The sequence below is a fragment of the Anser anser genome, assembly GCF_964211835.1.
Source record: "Anser anser genome assembly, chromosome: 3".
NCBI lineage: Eukaryota > Metazoa > Chordata > Aves > Anseriformes > Anatidae > Anser > Anser anser.
Genome location: NC_139722.1, coordinates 69,089,692 through 69,106,921, shown reverse-complemented (window position 1 = coordinate 69,106,921; position 17,230 = coordinate 69,089,692). Strand labels below are relative to the sequence as shown.

At 35.0% G+C, this 17,230-nt stretch overlaps 1 protein-coding gene across 9 annotated transcripts in view; it reads left to right on the top strand.

The window, feature by feature from the left end:
* The window catches only part of ESR1 (estrogen receptor 1), a 189,718-nt gene that overhangs the window by 150,902 nt on the left and 21,586 nt on the right, over positions 1-17,230 (top strand). For 8 of the 9 annotated variants that reach the window (XM_083830466.1, XM_083830467.1, XM_083830465.1 and 5 more), the window contains exon 6: positions 11,171-11,309. The exons of the other annotated variant lie outside the window; for it this stretch is intronic. In XM_083830466.1, the coding sequence (XP_083686592.1) occupies positions 11,171-11,309 (139 nt within the window). The remainder of the gene's footprint in view (positions 1-11,170; positions 11,310-17,230) is intronic. 9 annotated transcript variants of the gene reach the window in all.

The following is a 17,230-nucleotide window of genomic DNA, read 5'->3' as shown; positions in this document are numbered from 1 at the left end:
CACGTACTTTAGTAAAAAGGTCTGAATTCAGCTAAGCATGCAAAAAAAATCTGAGTCATGCTGGATATGACCTCAAATCTTGGAGCAGGTTTATAACAAGGGTTCATCCAAGGTGGTTGGTGTTCCCTGACTGCCCATTGCATGTCTTTCATCGCTCCTCCTTGTGGGGTTATTTCATCTGTTGGATGAATAGTTAAACCAACAGCACAGACCAGAAGAGCAGCAGCCTGGTGGGGAGGGGAAGGAAGAAGAATGAGGTGGAGAGGACAGCTTGTATTTATGAGCATGTCTTTCGTGTTCATAAAAGTCAGACAGGAATGTGTAGCCAGCATCACAAATGATTTTAGCTGGATCTGCTTTTGGAGCAAAACATTTTGCATAGTACTGACCTCTTAAAAATATAACAAATTCAAAAAATAAATAAAAAAAAAACAAAAACATCATGCACAAAAAAATCCACAAACCTACTTGCAACTGTTCTAAATATTGATATAAATTTAGAGTGATAGAATTAACTGTTGTAGAGGGAAAAAAAAAAAGGTTTATTACTTCATACTGCATTTTTTAGTCAGCAGCTAATACATTTGATGTAGCATCCTACCTCAACTGTGTAGGAAAAGTTTCAGAGAACATCCTTGAAATGAAAAGCCTTCCCATGAAGTTGATTGTTCCTACACTTAAAATCTTTGGGAGCAGCTTATGTTCTCCCTTTTTCAATATGTAGACAATATCCTGCACGCTTTAGTTGCAAGCCTGAACTCCCTGAGAGAAAGAACAGCTCTCAGTGATAAAGGAGCCCTAAAGTAGCATCTTATTTTTGTCAAAGGGTAGCCTGAGTCTTGGATGTTCAGATTACAGTCCAGGGATAAATGATAGTTAAAATGCTTTAATACATGAGCATGGTAGTGTTGTAGGAAATTGTCTTGTAATAATTAACATAATTTTTTTTGCTCTTTTGAATTGCTTGGTGTTTGTATAGAAAATATATGCATGTATCCCTCCTTACTTTGTAAAGACAACATGATAAGCTTTCTCTAGCAAACTGCCAGGCAGCCTTCACCAGCAACAATTATTATTGTTGGTTTTATTGTTATTATTTTAATGACTTTTGAAACTACTTGTATAAATGAGGAAGAAAGTTTAGGTCTAGGAAGTTCTAGTATAGGCAGTTACCTTGCCTAGCCCATTGAGTATGTTAAAATCTAAGAAAGAATTCGTGCTTTTTTAGCGTACTGCATGCAGGTCTTTGCCTCACAATCTAAACAGTTTTTCTCCAACTCTGATTTTTTAAGGCTTTATTTCCTTTATCACTTTGAGAAAAGTTCAGTTGCCGGTTTTTTTCTTTTTCCTGATTTGCAAGAAAGAGAGCTTGCACTTGAGTTCAAGGAGGCTTCTCCATCCTAAAGATTTTGTGGCTGAAAAGATTAGAGAGTGTGCTAAGAGCCTGCCACACCTCCGTCCTAATCCTGCCGCCTCCTGGATGAGGCACTTAACCTCTCTGTGTTCTGTCTATAAAATACATTTAATAATACTTAATGGCTTTACTGCCCTTTGAAAATGTAAAGTGCTATGTGAGTGCTGATTACTTTTATTGTGTTTCCTGATGGAAGGCCTCAACATGTTTGTGTTAACTGGTGGTGCTAATGCACTTTCTGGAATAATCTTATTTATCAAAGTGAAACAGTTGCAAAATAAAAACTTTATTAGTCAAGGCAGACATGGTGACACATGCAAGGAAAGTTGGGAAATTTAAGCACTTAGCTTCACTGGCTATGTCTGTGCTGCATTTCAACCACAGTCTGGAGCTGCATTTCAACACAACTTGTCTTCTCTCCAAACTGCATCCATGCAAGGGAGATCCTAGCGAGGGAGAAATCTCCGTCTTCTGCTTTGGAGCTTTGGAGCCATGGCCTGACCACCAGCTTGTGACAGATTTTTCCAGACAATCAAACCTTGAAGAGCAATTTAGTTGAGGCTGCTGTGCATTGAGAATTCACTGTCCCCAAAACCAATGAGAGCACTTCCATTCTTGGAGCTGGCTCCTAGGCTGGGCATCTGCATGCTGCAGCTGGGCCAGCACCAAGTGCATCTCCCCAGGAGCAATGCCAGCCATCTTAGTGCTGTCCTGTGGACCTCTGACATTTTTCTCAGGCAAGACAGCAGTATTTCACAAAAACGTGGCAGGTGTATGTCAGGTGATGAGAATGTATGCCGGACCAGTGGCAATTATCTGTCATTTACCAGTAAAGTGTTTTCATGGACCTAAATCCAGACTGTGGTACAAAGTATTGGCTTTGAATAGATTAGTTTCCACTCGGATGCTTCTCCACTAGCGTGCTTTGGCATAGGAAATTTGATGTAGGACAGTATTTATTAGATCTGGGGTACGCAGGGAACATTTGTGTTGTAGTTCGGACTGGTATGTACCTGAGGAAGGTAGAAGAGATTCCTGTCCTGAATGGGGCATTAGCTATTTGGACCAGGAATGGCCTCAAGAACCTTTTAGTCTCCTCATCCTGAAAAGATATGGACTGGGCAGGCCTGAAAAAATATGCACTTTTCTGCAAACAGAAGGTATTGACTGAAGTGATAATAACTTTACACATTCCTGCAAAATGGTTGAAATGGTTCTCCTTCAACTGAGAAATGCATTTTTGAATTGCCATGGTGAAGCTTTTAGGTGGAAGCAGATTGACCAGCTTCTACAAATGGGATCTGAAATAAAAGTGACAAAACTGACCCCTGCAACATCCCTAACTCAGGTTACGTTTATGGCTGTAAATTGTAATTGTTATAATACAGAAAGAGGTTTAGAGCTGTTAGTGTTTAAAATGGCAAATGCAAAGTAATTTTTTTTAAAATGAATTAACGGTAATTAACAGCAGATGGTCTTTTCTCTGATCTCATCTCTTCATTTCTGATAGACTTTTTAGGTTTAGAGGAGACAATTTATAAGTTTAGAGTGGTATTCTAATCTATTATAGTTATACAGGCAGTGAAAGTACAGAATTCTGAAAGAGTTGACAAAGTGTGCCATTTGCTTGGTGTTTGCCTTTCAGCCTTTTCTCTCAGGAACTTAGCAAATTACAACTATTTTTTCCTGAGCCCATTTACAGAAAATAAAGTAATGTCCCTTTAGAAGAATGTATCAATCATACTATTTATTTTGTTACCAAAACATTTGTATCCAAAATGTTGAATTTTAGAACTTTTTGATCTTCACTCTTCAAAACACAGCTTGATTTAAAACACTGGAGTTGTGTAAACAATTAAGACAATATGACCATTCTATCCATTAAATGCCCTAAGGAGGGAGAGCTTAATAAAAGTTGGTCATAATTTTGATCTGAAGAGCTGTGTAATGAAGTAGAAATAAGCAGCATTACAGAAATATCCCTGTGAATACTGAGACTCATGGAAAATAGTGTTTATGATTCTCTGACTCACTTCTTGAACTCTTTGCCCTGTTGTTGTGTATTGGCAAGGCTATAGTCAGGGTGAAAACTTCAGCCACTTCTCAGCTGGACTAAGAGATTTCCTGGCTCTGCCTTAAAGGCTGAAGAATCTGAGCGATCCATGCAAGTTCAGACCAAAATGTCATTTTAAGTGTTAGATAAATGCAGAGATGTGGTCTCACCTCTCTGCTTGGAAAGTCTTGGCACTGGCCCACTGGCACTACAGCAAGCATAAATTTCTCATGTTGATCAAACGATCATGGCGGAGCTATTGATCCTCTAGTGCCCTTTAGGTTAGGAGAAACAGGTGTTGTTTTGCCTTTTTCTGTCTGTTTCCTGAAAGAAGAATTTGCTGTTGGCATTATTTTTCTCTGTTTATCTACATAGATATTTTGTTCATATAAACCATATATTTTTTTTTTTGAGTGGTTGCTAGCTCTCAGGTAGCAACACTCACCACTACTTTCCTGCTGTCTTTGCTAACCTAATTTATGTTTCTTCCAAATGTGCCCGATTACATGCCAGTTGCATAGCTAAAATACTGTGTTAAGATGAAAATAACAGCTTTCTCCTGTAGTTACTACTTTTCAAAACACTGCAAAAAGATAGAAGAAAAGAATGCTTTATATATGCAGATATATGATGTGGTGTAAGAATATTCTGCCTTCTCAGGACATTTTTGTAAAGAATACCATTTTGTATTTTTTACTATAGAAGAGATTATAAAAATTCTCTTTACTACCAAGGTAAAGACTTTCCAGGCAAGAGAACAGGACGTTTAGAAATGACATAACCTTTGAAGTCCAACAGGTTCAGCATATTTATAATTTATCTGGAAAAAAGGGATGAATAGCAGTGTTAAAAATTACAGGTAATATTAAGTTGGCTACGGTGATAAAGACAAGAGCCAGTGAAAAACTGTGCAGTCCTAGTCTCACTGTCTCCAAAAGAATATAGTTGAACTGAAAAATGCTCAGAGGACAGTGATGAATGAGGATAATTTTAATGTAAGGAATTGCTTGAATATACATAAACTCTTTGAAAAAGAGAAGATTGGCAGTGAGATGATGACCTAGGGAATGATGGTATATTTCATTAAAATAACTAGATGTATCAAATCAAAGTTAGTGATTTTTATTTTTATTGTATTTTTATTTATTTATTTATTTATTTGAGTAGATTATGATTTTCACAGTGTTAACCTAGGGTGTGAAACTTTTTACCAAAGAGCATTACTGCCAGAGTATATAAAAAATCTGAAGTGGATTAAAAGTCTACATAGGTTCAAAAAGCAACTGAACAAACTGACTGAACAAACAAGACCATCTTTGGCTCAGGAAGTCCTTGAGTCACATACCACTGGAGCCTGAGAAAGCATCTCTAGAAGCATGACTTTATGTTTTTCCTGCTGTATGTTCTGCATCTGGTATCAATTGCTGTTGTAAATTGGATACTTTGCTAGATGGACCTTTGGTATTTCTTTTAAAGCTTTTTACTGCTTTTGTTTTACTTTCTTACAGAACACTTGGAGGCAGAGTCATTCTTTATAGCACAATTTTGTTTATAATCTTGCAAAAATTGCTTGAAATTTATATTTTAGGTACTCATGGTAATTAAGACATGGTATAAACATGTAAGTAGGATTACGGATAGATCAGATGAAAAAAGAAGATTGCTTTATCATTTGTTGTGGGAAGAGGAATAGTCTGGACACTGCATAATTGTGTGTTGAGTCATAGCAGAAGCTGTGAAACGCCAATAATTTAAAAATCCCCAAATATTAATAAGTACCCAGTGGAGGATTTATTGTTGTAGGGGTAAATCTGCAATCACTGGGTATCTGAGAATGTTAATTATTAGGGAAATTCTTTCTGACTAAATCGGATGCTACTTACTATGTCAAAAATAATTAAGACTAATAATGAATTTATTGGTTTCAAAATATTGGACTGGTAACATTTGACATATATATATTGTTGGCATTTGATCCAGAGGGCTGCAGGGTTCACAATATACATTACAGTAGCAATAAATGAAAACCATCAGAGCTTTACGTTGCTCCCTACTGCAAACCTCTTCTCTGTTGTTTTCAAGAGTAGGTTTTTTATGTTGTTTTTGTTGTTCTCTCTCTCTCTTTTTAAACCTAATTCTCATTCTAGCAATCCTTGTGTTCTTTCATGGTAACCTGTCCTTTGGACAATGACCAAAATTCCCACTTTCCAAAGAGATTTGCTCATACCTCTGATACATGCTGATTTCCTTCCTTTTATTTTTTTTTTTCCTTAATGGTAGACTGATATAGTTTATATTCCCAAGTCCAATTTCACCTCTAGAGACATGCTTACCAAAGTAGGGATTTTTATTGCTTTTCCTCCATAGACCTGCTGCCTCTTCCAGTACTGTCTGGAAGAGAGAGATTTGTATCATATTATCACCGATATGACATATAGTGTTGCTTTATATTAGCAAGTATAATCAGTTTAGTTCGAACATTACCATTTTTGTTTTGCACATAACCAATTTAATTGCCACCTACTCTTAGCTGAGTGCTCAGAACACCTTTCTGGCTTTTCAGAAGTTCATATTTCCATATTTATACACGAGTTCATGGAACAATTATTGTGTTCTGTTGGCAATCACTCAAAAATACCATTAATTTATCTGTGTATGAAACAGGGACATTCCAGACATGGATTTTAATCTGTGTTTTGCTTCTGACAGACATATGATGTATGAATAGCTTAATGGCAGTCTAGACCTTAAGATTTTTGGCCACATAAGCATATTGATATGTGTCATAAGATCATTCAATTGGTCAGTCTGGTAGATGGAATCAGATGTAGGTTATATGGAATAAGCTGCAATTAATTTATCAACAGTGAAGTGAAGGTCTTTCTCTTTCCTTAAGGAACAATAACTGAAAATTTGGAATTCAGAAATATTTTTTCTTTCAAAACTTTTCAGCATTAAAAGAACACTGATATTTGGGAATGCAGTGCACATCAACACATAATTTTAGTGAAATTAAAGTGCAGCTTGCTCTGAATGATGAATTGACTAAAGATTTATTCATCATTTAATTTAACCTCCTGTAACATTATTCTGAATTAACTTGCTTGAACAAGAATATGTCTTAAAAATAATAATTAAATCTTGATTAACATTTCAAATGACAGAAAATTCATGGAACCTTAGTATGTTGCTCAGGTAATTACTTTTGTTAACAATGGCTTCTCGTTTTTAGTCTGACTTGGAGCAGGTTTAAGTTCCACTGTGGGCTTCTGTATGTTATACCATTACCATTTGTAATGTCGCTTTCCTTTTCTTTAGGTATTTACATTTTGCAGTCCTTTAACTCTTTAACCTATTTGGCTTAAAGAGAGAGTAACTAAATTGCTGTTTTTCCTCACTAGAGGGCATGTTTTTCAATGCTTTCATCATTTTGACCTTTATCATTCTGTCCAACTTCTCATCCTCCTTCAAGAGTGGCTACCAGATACATGTAGCATGGAGGTAATTTAACTTCCTAACTCCTTTTGAGTTTGCCTGGCTTTTTATAAAATTTATTGGTTTTATAGATGTAGTTTCCCACTGGAAGCTCAAACAGGGATGACCTCTATCATTTCCAGCTCCTCCCTAGAGCTCTGACCATTACATCTTGTATATATCCCTAATGTTCTTGGTTTTAAATTTCTCTCTTTATACTTTTTGTTTATTTGTTTGTTTTATGATGAAGCTAATGAGTGATCTAGATAGCTTACATTATTAACCCGTTTGTTATATTATTTTCCACATGACATCATGTCAATTTAATTATGATTTCTGCTTTTTCCCATGTCATCATTAAAAAAATGCTCAAGATAAAAAAGTAAGCTGTATGGGGTTCCTCTAGAAACACATCATTTCAAATCAATTCTTTTTACCATTGCATACTGAGATGTGTCACTTAAAACACTTGAATTCAGTTTATCTGTTGCATACTTTTATGAAATTGAATGTTTTGTAAAAGCATATTTCATAAAAACTGTTATTTTTATCAAATAAATGTATAATATCATCTAAAAAGCCAACAAGTTAATTTGATAAGGTTTCTATGAATTACAATTCTTGTGCATTATTATATTACAGACTTTTAAACCTTCAGTAATCAAGGCTTGTGTTAGCTGATTTATTATGGAACCCAAAACTGTAAGGCTGACAGGTCATTTAAGACTTTAAAATACAGACACATCATCAGTTTTATTTTTCATCCTAGTTTTCTGATGAAACTTCATTGAAATTAAAGTTAATATTCCAGGTAGCAAAAATGTTGTTCGTCAATCCTTTTAGGACTTTTTAATGCAAAATTTTCATATTTAGCTACTTTAAATGATTTTAGCTTTGTAATGCTGTATTTTTCTTTCTCTCAAAGCAGATTAGCAAAACTACTGAGGTAATTTATTTTTTACTTTTTTCTCTTTAGTTTTTGTGCAGATCACATAACCTCAGTGCAATCTGAAATTTTGTATGCAGGGCTAGGGAAAATTAGAGCTAATAAAATCCTAGTTCTTAAAAAGGCTTTGAGATTAGGTGTAGTAAAAACAAGACCAAGACAGTGTGGAGATCGAAGTGAAGTGAGGAAGGAGAACTATATCAGAAAAAGAGTGCCCTTGTACAAAGGGTGTTGTTATTCCTTATAGTTCTGTGCTTTGAAAAACACAGCCTCTTTTCAGCTTGGAAGATACATACTTTGTTTTCAATTTGTTTCTTTGACTACATTAAGTTGAAATACAAGAAGAAAGGACGTCTGTTCTGCATACTAAAGACAGGGCTGTGAATAGGTGTTTGAAGTTCTATGAGATTTGTTAGTTCCTGCTTGGGTTCTGCTATAGCACACAGTTATAATCTTTCCCAGCATATGTAGATATATTTCAATGACTGTTCATGTTATTCTTATGTTTTTCATATGTTTTGAAAAACTCTGGAAGAAAAAGACTTGTTAAAAGTTTTTTCTTGCACGTAGTTTGAATCTAGACTTGAGGTATGACTTGAACTTTACAGTGCTGCCAAACATTTTGGCATCCAAAATACTGTAGAATGAGCAGAGTTTTACAGTAAAGTGAATTACCACAGCTGCAACAAACTCAGTTTTTCTGCAAGTCAAAACAATCCACTGTAGAATAGTATGCAGCCATATGAAATGATGGCAATATAACTGACTGATATGAACTGGCCACAAACTTCAAACACCACACAGGGAATTGTGCCCATGCATTGCTGTGGTTCTTTTCATTCACAGATAAAAACATTATATTGTGTGCTGTTGTATTAAGGCAATACTTAATAGGAAATATAGTGTTTATTGTTTGTTCTCCATATATAGACAACAGTTTCCTTCTGCCAGTTTCATTCTTAAGTGCTGTAATCAATGCTTTGTAGTTAATAATATTACTATTTTAAGTTTTAGCTCTATTGATTCAGGCTGTTTGGTGATGACTCAGGCAACTGCAATTCCGTCACTATGAAGTCTGAAACTCATCTTTACATTTCGAAATAAATGGAAAAATACAAGAAAAAAAAAGGACAACTTTATTATTATTTTTTTTTAAATACTTACCACCTTCATAAAAATAGCAGGTAATGCTACTTTGGTCTAAATCCACTCCTAGTGATTGATGAGTTTTATTTCAGAAATGTCAAAGCTGTTTATTTCTTTTTCTTTTTCTTTTTTATTTTTTGAATGCTTGTTTATGAATGGACTGATTAGCTCTCAGATGTTTTCATTAAAAATATTTATACCGCCAACTGTTCTGAAAAACATTATAACATTTTCTAAGTTTATTTGTGAACTCTATTTTGTTCCTTCTCTTTGTTATTGCAAAAATATATTTCATGGTACAACATCTAGCTTTAGAAATGTGTCTGTTATTTTTTTTCCCACTTTTTTTTTTTTCTCTCAATATAGTACTTGAGAATACGTAAGGTGTTATTGCTTGAACTTGACTCAATATATACCTTTAGTGAGAATACAATACTAAAGCAAGCTCATTGCCATTTAATGGGCTGGTGAGGTAACCTATCCTGTAACTTGTATTCTGAAGAATAATATGAATCAATCACAACTGTAAAAAAAAAAAAAAAAAAAAAAAAAAAAGAGAGATAAAAAATATGTTTCACACGTAGCACTGAGTAAAGGATAAAAAATATCAGTTTTGAGGGAACTTCTATACATTTCATTCTTAGCAAGCTTATATAACTAAAGAATCTTATGCTAGGATATAATTGTGTTATGCAATTTCCACTTCATGTATCTTTGGATTGAAAGTAATTTTCTTAAACAGTGAGATTCTCAAATAGAGAATGACATCATCTGTTCCATCAAATGAATGCATGAATGACCATTGTCATTATGCTTTCGTGTCTACCTTCATCATTATTCTTCATTTCCATATTTTAGCATTGCTATAAGCCACCTTGTCATTTTGCATTCCTTGTTTCTAGCACTGTTTAAATACAAAGAGAGGTCATCTCCTTCCTCCACCTCCTTCCTGGTGGTTTAATCCAATAGAAATACAAGCAAATGGCTCCATCAGTGAATTCTAGTTATGCTGTTATAAGCATTTGCTTACTGATTAATTTGAAATGTTGTATTAGGCCCTCTCCCATACTGCACTTCCAGAGTGATGAAAAGTTCACAAATCTGTAAAACAGCATTCCACAAGGAAGGGCGTTCAGCAGATTGCTGTCTGTTCTTGAAGTGTGTGCCTGGCTTCCCAGGCCAACAGCAACACATGGGGAAGAAGATGTTTGTGGTGGTTTTACCTTGCTAGGTAGCTGAACTCTACCACAACCGCTCTCTCATTCCCCCTCCTCAGAAGAGGAGGGGAAGAAGAAAAGGAAAGAAACAACTCACAAGTTGAGATGAGGATAATTTAATTAAAGGAAAATATAATTTTTAAGGGAAAATCATTATTAATTAAATAATAATACTAAAGGGAAAGGGGAAAAGGGAAAAACAAAAAACAAACAAAAAAAAAACACAAAGGCTGTGTGGAAGTGCAGAGGAAAGAAATTACTCTCTATTTCCCACAAACGAGCAATGCTAGACCACATCCTTGAGGCAGAGCCTCAACGCATGTAGCTGTTGTTCGGGAGGACAGACGTTTTCACAATGAGAGCCCACCGCTCTTCTCTTCTTCCTTTTTCCATATTTTATTGCTGAGTGTGACATTGTATGGTATGGAATATCCCTTTGGTTGGTTTAGGTCAGTTGCCCTGGTCATGTTCCTTCCTCCCCTCTTGCCCACCCCCAACCTGCAGGCTCTGGGGGAGTTGGAGGGAGTCCTGATGCTGTGCCGGTATTGCTCAGCAGTAGACACAACACTGGTGTGATACCAGTGCTGTTCTAGCTACAAGTGCAGAGCACAACAATGTATGGGCTGCTGTAGGGAAAGTTTAATTCCATCCCAGCCAGACACAGTACAATGTTAACCTGGCTCTTACACTGCTAGAAAGTGTTGAATGTTTTATAGGATAGACATAGTGAACCTGAAAATACACAAATCTCAACCAGAAAATTCAAAAAGGAGAAATTTTTATTTGCTCTTTTTATTGCTTTTATTGCCTTTTCTTCTTGGTTATCCAGCTCCGATGCACTTTTTAACCCGTTTCTCTGAAAAATTTTGTTCCACTTACAAAACTGGAGTGTTTTTATTGTCTCCTATTTACTCTTTCAGGATTTGTGGATTTAACACTCCATGATCAGGTCCATCTACTGGAATGTGCCTGGTTAGAGATACTGATGATTGGCTTAGTCTGGCGCTCCATGGAACACCCAGGAAAGCTTTTATTTGCACCTAACCTATTACTGGACAGGTCAGTCTGAGTACTGCTGTTAATTATTTAAGTTAATTTGTTTCTACTGCAATCAGATTAATTTTTAGTTTGTAGTCATCTTGCTGATACTACAATTTGACAGTATGTCATGAATTAAGCAGGATTATCGTTGGTGGGACTGGAAAAGGAACTCTAAAATATCTAGAATTGCTCTGGTGAATGATGTTAGTAATTTGTTAGACAGAGAAAATATCTGAAAGTTACCTGCTGCTGGAAGTACTTTATTTCAAAAGCAGATGAAAATTCCAGTTATCATTTATACAGTTTGTTGCAAAGCTCAATTAAATTAAAATTAAATCTGGAACACTAATCACTTTAATCCAGATAATTATTTCTGCTTACCTAGAATCCTCCTAGCCAGTCTTAGGTAAAATTCGTTTATTCAGGCAGCCAGACATAACTTTGTAAGAAAATCCTGATGGATCTAAGTTGAAATCTTATTTATTTACACTGAAGTTTTTATTTTTCTTCTGAACACTGGAGTCAAATTTGGAAAATGCACACCTGTTTGCTTCTCTAAGCCTTTTTATGTAGTCTTGCTGAGATGCTGTAGATGTTTCTATGTGAAAGAGAAAAATATGCTTCTCTGCCATACAACAATATCCTGGATTTTAGCTACCAGTCTTCACAAAATCAAAACAGGAATTCTAGCTATCTTAGTGCAAACTCAAGCTTCTCTCTCTCCCCCCTTTTTTTTTTCTTTTCTTTTTCCAGTCATTAAAATATTTAGCCTTGAGAAAGTGCATTGAAACAGAATAAATAGTGAGCAGGGAATTTGACAGATGACTGTGGCAAACCTAGGAACAGTTGGTTAGGATAGAGATATCCTAGCTATGGGTAGTGCTCTTTTTTGATGTTGAAGACACCCACATAGCAGAGTTGGCAGCGGAGACCTTATGTGTGGACATTGGTCACATCAGTGCAGAGCTAGACTATAATGTGAGGCAGCTAAGATCTGGCAATGCTACTGGTCTTATTGCTTAGCTGCAGAGACAGTAAGCTGTAGCAGAGGCATTGCAGCAAAGAGTCAAAGGCAGTTCCTTCAGCAACTGCAACCATTAGTTAGGTGAATTAATCAAAACTCTTGCTAGAAGAAAAATTGTTTCTCTTGTAAGGGTTTCAAAATAAAGATTACAGTAATTAATGAAGGTTTTTTTCCTCTTTTATTTTTATTTTTTTATTTTTTTTATTTAAGGTTTTAAATCTACTTGGGAGTTCATAAAGTTCCAAGACTGTATGACAAAACGCCTAATGGGTTACTAACATTGTTCCATGGCTACATCTTTTGAGCAGCTTGTTTGACTAACTGTGGGGTACTGAGCTTTCATTTGTACAATGCTAATCATTTGATCTTTTTCCCCTCTATTTGAAAAAAAAAAAGGATTTAATCTTTCTATTTTAGAAAAATACAAACAATAATGCCTAAAAGTATAATACATAATATTTCATAGAAATAAGGAAGTGCTTATTGCCTTGTTTATTGCCATAGGAAAGCCCCTCTTCTGCTTGTCTAAGCACATGATCTGTGAGCTATGGAACTAGATGTACAAAAAAAACCACAGAAAATATATTTTTTGTGCAGAATATATCTGCTTGCTTAAATGTAAATATACTCTTCTTAGACCAGGCAAAAAAATAGAGAAAACGCATCAGTTTTAAAATAATTTCTCAGTGCCCATAAAAATGAAAAAATTCTACTGTAGGAAAGCAAATATAGTATGCTATTGAAAAATACTATAAAATGCAATTTAGCCTCCAAAAACTAACTAATCTGTTCCACATTTTGTAATGTAAGTTGTGTGAAAAAACTTAAAACTGAAGAACAGAGCCAGAGTACCATTTTTCCTCCTGTTAGCTAAGAAAAAGAGCAAGGGAAACATTTGAAACTTTGGTCTTTCTCAACCAAAAATCCCCATACTCTGAATAAAATGAAGTCTGAGCAGTTGATTCATGCAGTTTAAACCAAGTCTCTGATGGATCAAAGGAAACAATTGCATGTAAGTGGAAACACATATTACTTTAGAGGTGAAAAATTAATTTACTTCATAACCAAAACAGACTCTTTGTTTTCTGACTTTTAAATAGGACTGTTTATAAAAGTCTAAATCTATGATATGTTATCATTTTCAAATAATAAGAAATGTTTTTTCCAGGGCATCATATACTTTCTTCCCTCTACTTGTTAGGGATATTTGCCAAAACTGAAATAATAAATTACTTGACTCTGGAGAGCACTGATATGCTAATTAATTTAATAACCATTGATGTAATAATTAATTAGTGCTAACACTAATTTATGTGTTAATTTGATTTAAGCATGTTTCCATTTGAGAGTGTTACAGAGCAGAGCCATATTATTTGCCAGATTTGAGAGGGCGGGACAGAGACTGTTTCAAAGACTAAGCCAGTGGAGTCCTTTCACTGCATCAAATATTTGGGCATATATCACAAGAAGAGTGCAAAAAAATGTTTGATGCATTATTGTTGTAGATTTAAATAATGAAATTATGATTGAGTGGCTAAAATAATGGAAAAGATGCATACAGTAGTAACATTTTCTTTCATCTGGGCTTCTTTCCTTAACCTACATATTCTTTACAGGATACTTATTTTCAATATTTTCATCCACAGCTTTCTGTCATGAATCCCCATCACTCTTACCCTGTTACCTGATCTGTGCAGTTAAAAGCATGTGCAAATGTAAATTTAACTGTCAGCTATAATCCAGAGTCACCAACTGCAGATACTAAGGCCTTGGTCTGTCTCTAACCTATGTCTTTGTGGACTTAATGCATGTTCAATATCATTAATATAGAGCTTTATAATATGTTGTCTCTGCCTGTCTGATCGTTCAGTGCCGGGCATCCTCTCCGATTTCTTCATCTGTTCCATTTTTCACATTCAGGCTTATCTTGTAACTGATAGATTCCTTCTGTCTGATAGACTGTCATTTGTGTACATCTGTATATAAAGCTCAGGTCACTTCAAGTTTTATTAGAGCAACTTTTTCCATCTTGGCTAGATAAATACAGTCTTGCCTTGTTCATATCTGTCTGAAATGCTATAAAAATACCATTCTTATTTTGCCTTTATTTGAGCAAATCTAATTTTTGTTCTTCCAGCTTGCTCCTCCTATTTGGGTTTTATTGGGTCCCATTCTGTGACACTACATTCTGTCCCATTCTGTGACAGTACATGTTACCTTTTCAAATAAATACCTCTATAATTTTCCTATGTATCTATTCACATTTGGAAGACTCCTTGAAAATATCCATAAAGTAGCCCTTTTTTACCCACTTTAAGTTCCTTCTTAAAATTTTGCTTTGCCTGTAAAAATAATTACACAACAATTAAGCTGCCAGTATGTTTAGACAATTGTATTCTGTATGGATGAATATCATCACATTATCCCTTTCTACTCCCACTCTGTCTTGTAATTAGATAGGGTATTCTGTGGGATAATGCACCCTTTCTTCTTCAGTTAATGCACTACCTGAACACTTGAGTCTTGATTCAAAATCAGGACTTTTAGCAGTCTGCCAGTCACATAGTACATTTTTACAGTGTGCAATTGATACTATTATAAAAGCTCAATTGACAATAAGTATAGATTAGAAAAATAAACCCAATAAGGAAATACAATAGCACACTCACAGAGATTGCAATTAATGTACAGCGTCTGATACAATAATAAAAAAATAATAATCCAGGATAAATGCAAATCTTTTATATACTGTTTTTGAAAATTAGTATCTTGTATGAGGCAAATCCAGAAGTAAAGGGTTACGTTTGCAATGGGATGAAACAGATGTTTCCTGTCTGGAGGTTTCCCAATAAACTAGACCTTAAAAATGTCATTAGACCAGGGCTGAAATTTGTCAGGCCCGACAATAAGCTGTTTATAATTTTGAGGAAAATGTAATGTTTCTTCAGGACTAAGAAAAAGTCATAACTTATTATATTTTTAAAGCATTTGCTGCATTGAAATATTACACTGATCAGACATTACTTAAAAGTTTGAAATAAAATTCTAAAAAAACCCTCATGGTAGAAATAACTGAATTGCTACCTGAAGTGGATGACTTCTCAACTGAAACACCCCCAGTACTAGCAAAATGCGTACCAGCAGTGCTGCGTTTTTAAATAGGTTGGTAGAACTTCATCCCAGTAAGCCTGATGGCCATTACAGGGAAACTGATGGGTTACAGTCTAAAGAAATGAATTGAATTGGCTGAGGCATGAATAAGCATGACATAGTGGTAAAGAGTCACCATGAGTTTTGTAAGGAGAAGGTATGTGGTGTAGATATATTGGAAGGTATATTATTCTTTGAAGAAATTGGCAAGCACATGTACAAGGGAGGTCTAGTTTGATTTCCAAAAGGTGTTAAACAAGATCTATATTTTGTGTAGACAAAAGTAAACTAATGCGTATAGGAGGAGAATAGTACTAAACTTCATAAGCTACATTCGAGCTGATCTTCCCATCTCACTGTTGCATTAGTCAGTTCTATGGCACCAGCAATTCAAAAAGTAAAAATATTGCAGCTCGCCTCCCAGGAATCATTACACTGGGAAAAAAATAATTCAGAACCTTGGTAGTACACTGTGTAAATCTGTGCTTAGAAACCATGCTTTTCTGATTTTCCTTGTGTAACAGAGATATTGAAAAAACAGGAGGGCTATCCAGTGGAGTTGCATAGGCAAAGACACAGATAAGTTTTGATACAAATGACTAAGTAGACTGACTTATCTGTCTGTGAAGTTCAGTAGAAAAAGGAAAATGAAACAGAAATGATAGTAATTGTATAAAGTCATGAGCAGGTTGAGAAGAAGTATGGTACTCCACATGTTATCTCTCTTCCAATCTAAAGCAAGAGGTAATTACTACAAATCAGCAGATCCAAACACCTGTATGCTTAGCCCAGGGTTTAATATACTTTTGAAAGGAACCAATACTATTGTTCTCATGTTATATTCTAGTTATTTTTTATTTGCTATGGAAAAAAAAAGTCTACTAGCCTCAAATCAGTCTAGAGAGTTCAAAAATCTCAATTAAATGCAGTCAGTATTTGCAATTTCTGCCAGGTTATTTCAATCTTTCTATGGAGAAATCGAGTTATCAGTTATTTTATTTGGAAACTGCTGTTCACATCCTCTTCCAGTGCTTGATGAAGCTTATTCTTCTCTTTCTCATCTAGAAGAAATTGAGTATTTTCCCTTTACTGACCTTCATATTGTGCAATGGCAGAAGGCCATGGATCTCTTTAAACTGCAGATAGCATGAATAGCATAAAGGCTTGCAGCATTCTCTGTATGACTCTGCAGATGAATAATTTATTGTTTTCATGGATTTCATGGAAAATTTCATGGGTTGGAAGGTTTCTTACCACATCTGAAGAAAGTCTTATATTTTCTGTGAAGATAGCACATTCAGATATTTTCATAGAAGACTGGATATAGTTGAAGAGTGTCAGTATGAAATCAGTGTGTTTTGCTAGTCCCTCACCTTGTAAAATATTGCAAATCCCTAAGGACATTGTACTTTTAGTCAGTCTGCCACTTGAGTAAATGGACAGTTTTTTTTATTTTTAGTTTTTAAATTTTCCCCACTGTGTAGTTATGGATGCATTAATTACCTTTGACTTACCAGAAAAATGGAAGCAAAGTGGTGACAGATGCTTCACTTTATTAGTGACTAGCTGCTGTTATTATTACAAAGGGAAAAGGCACATATTAAACAAATATATCTAAATTTGCACTTCAAAATACATTTGAAAAAATGTGTATATATTATTTTAATCACATCTTTTATAGCAATAGATTCTGTGTTGGAAAACCAACTCAAACAATCACCCTGTAATCAGGCTACTTACCTGATTGAACTGTATGTTTCAACCT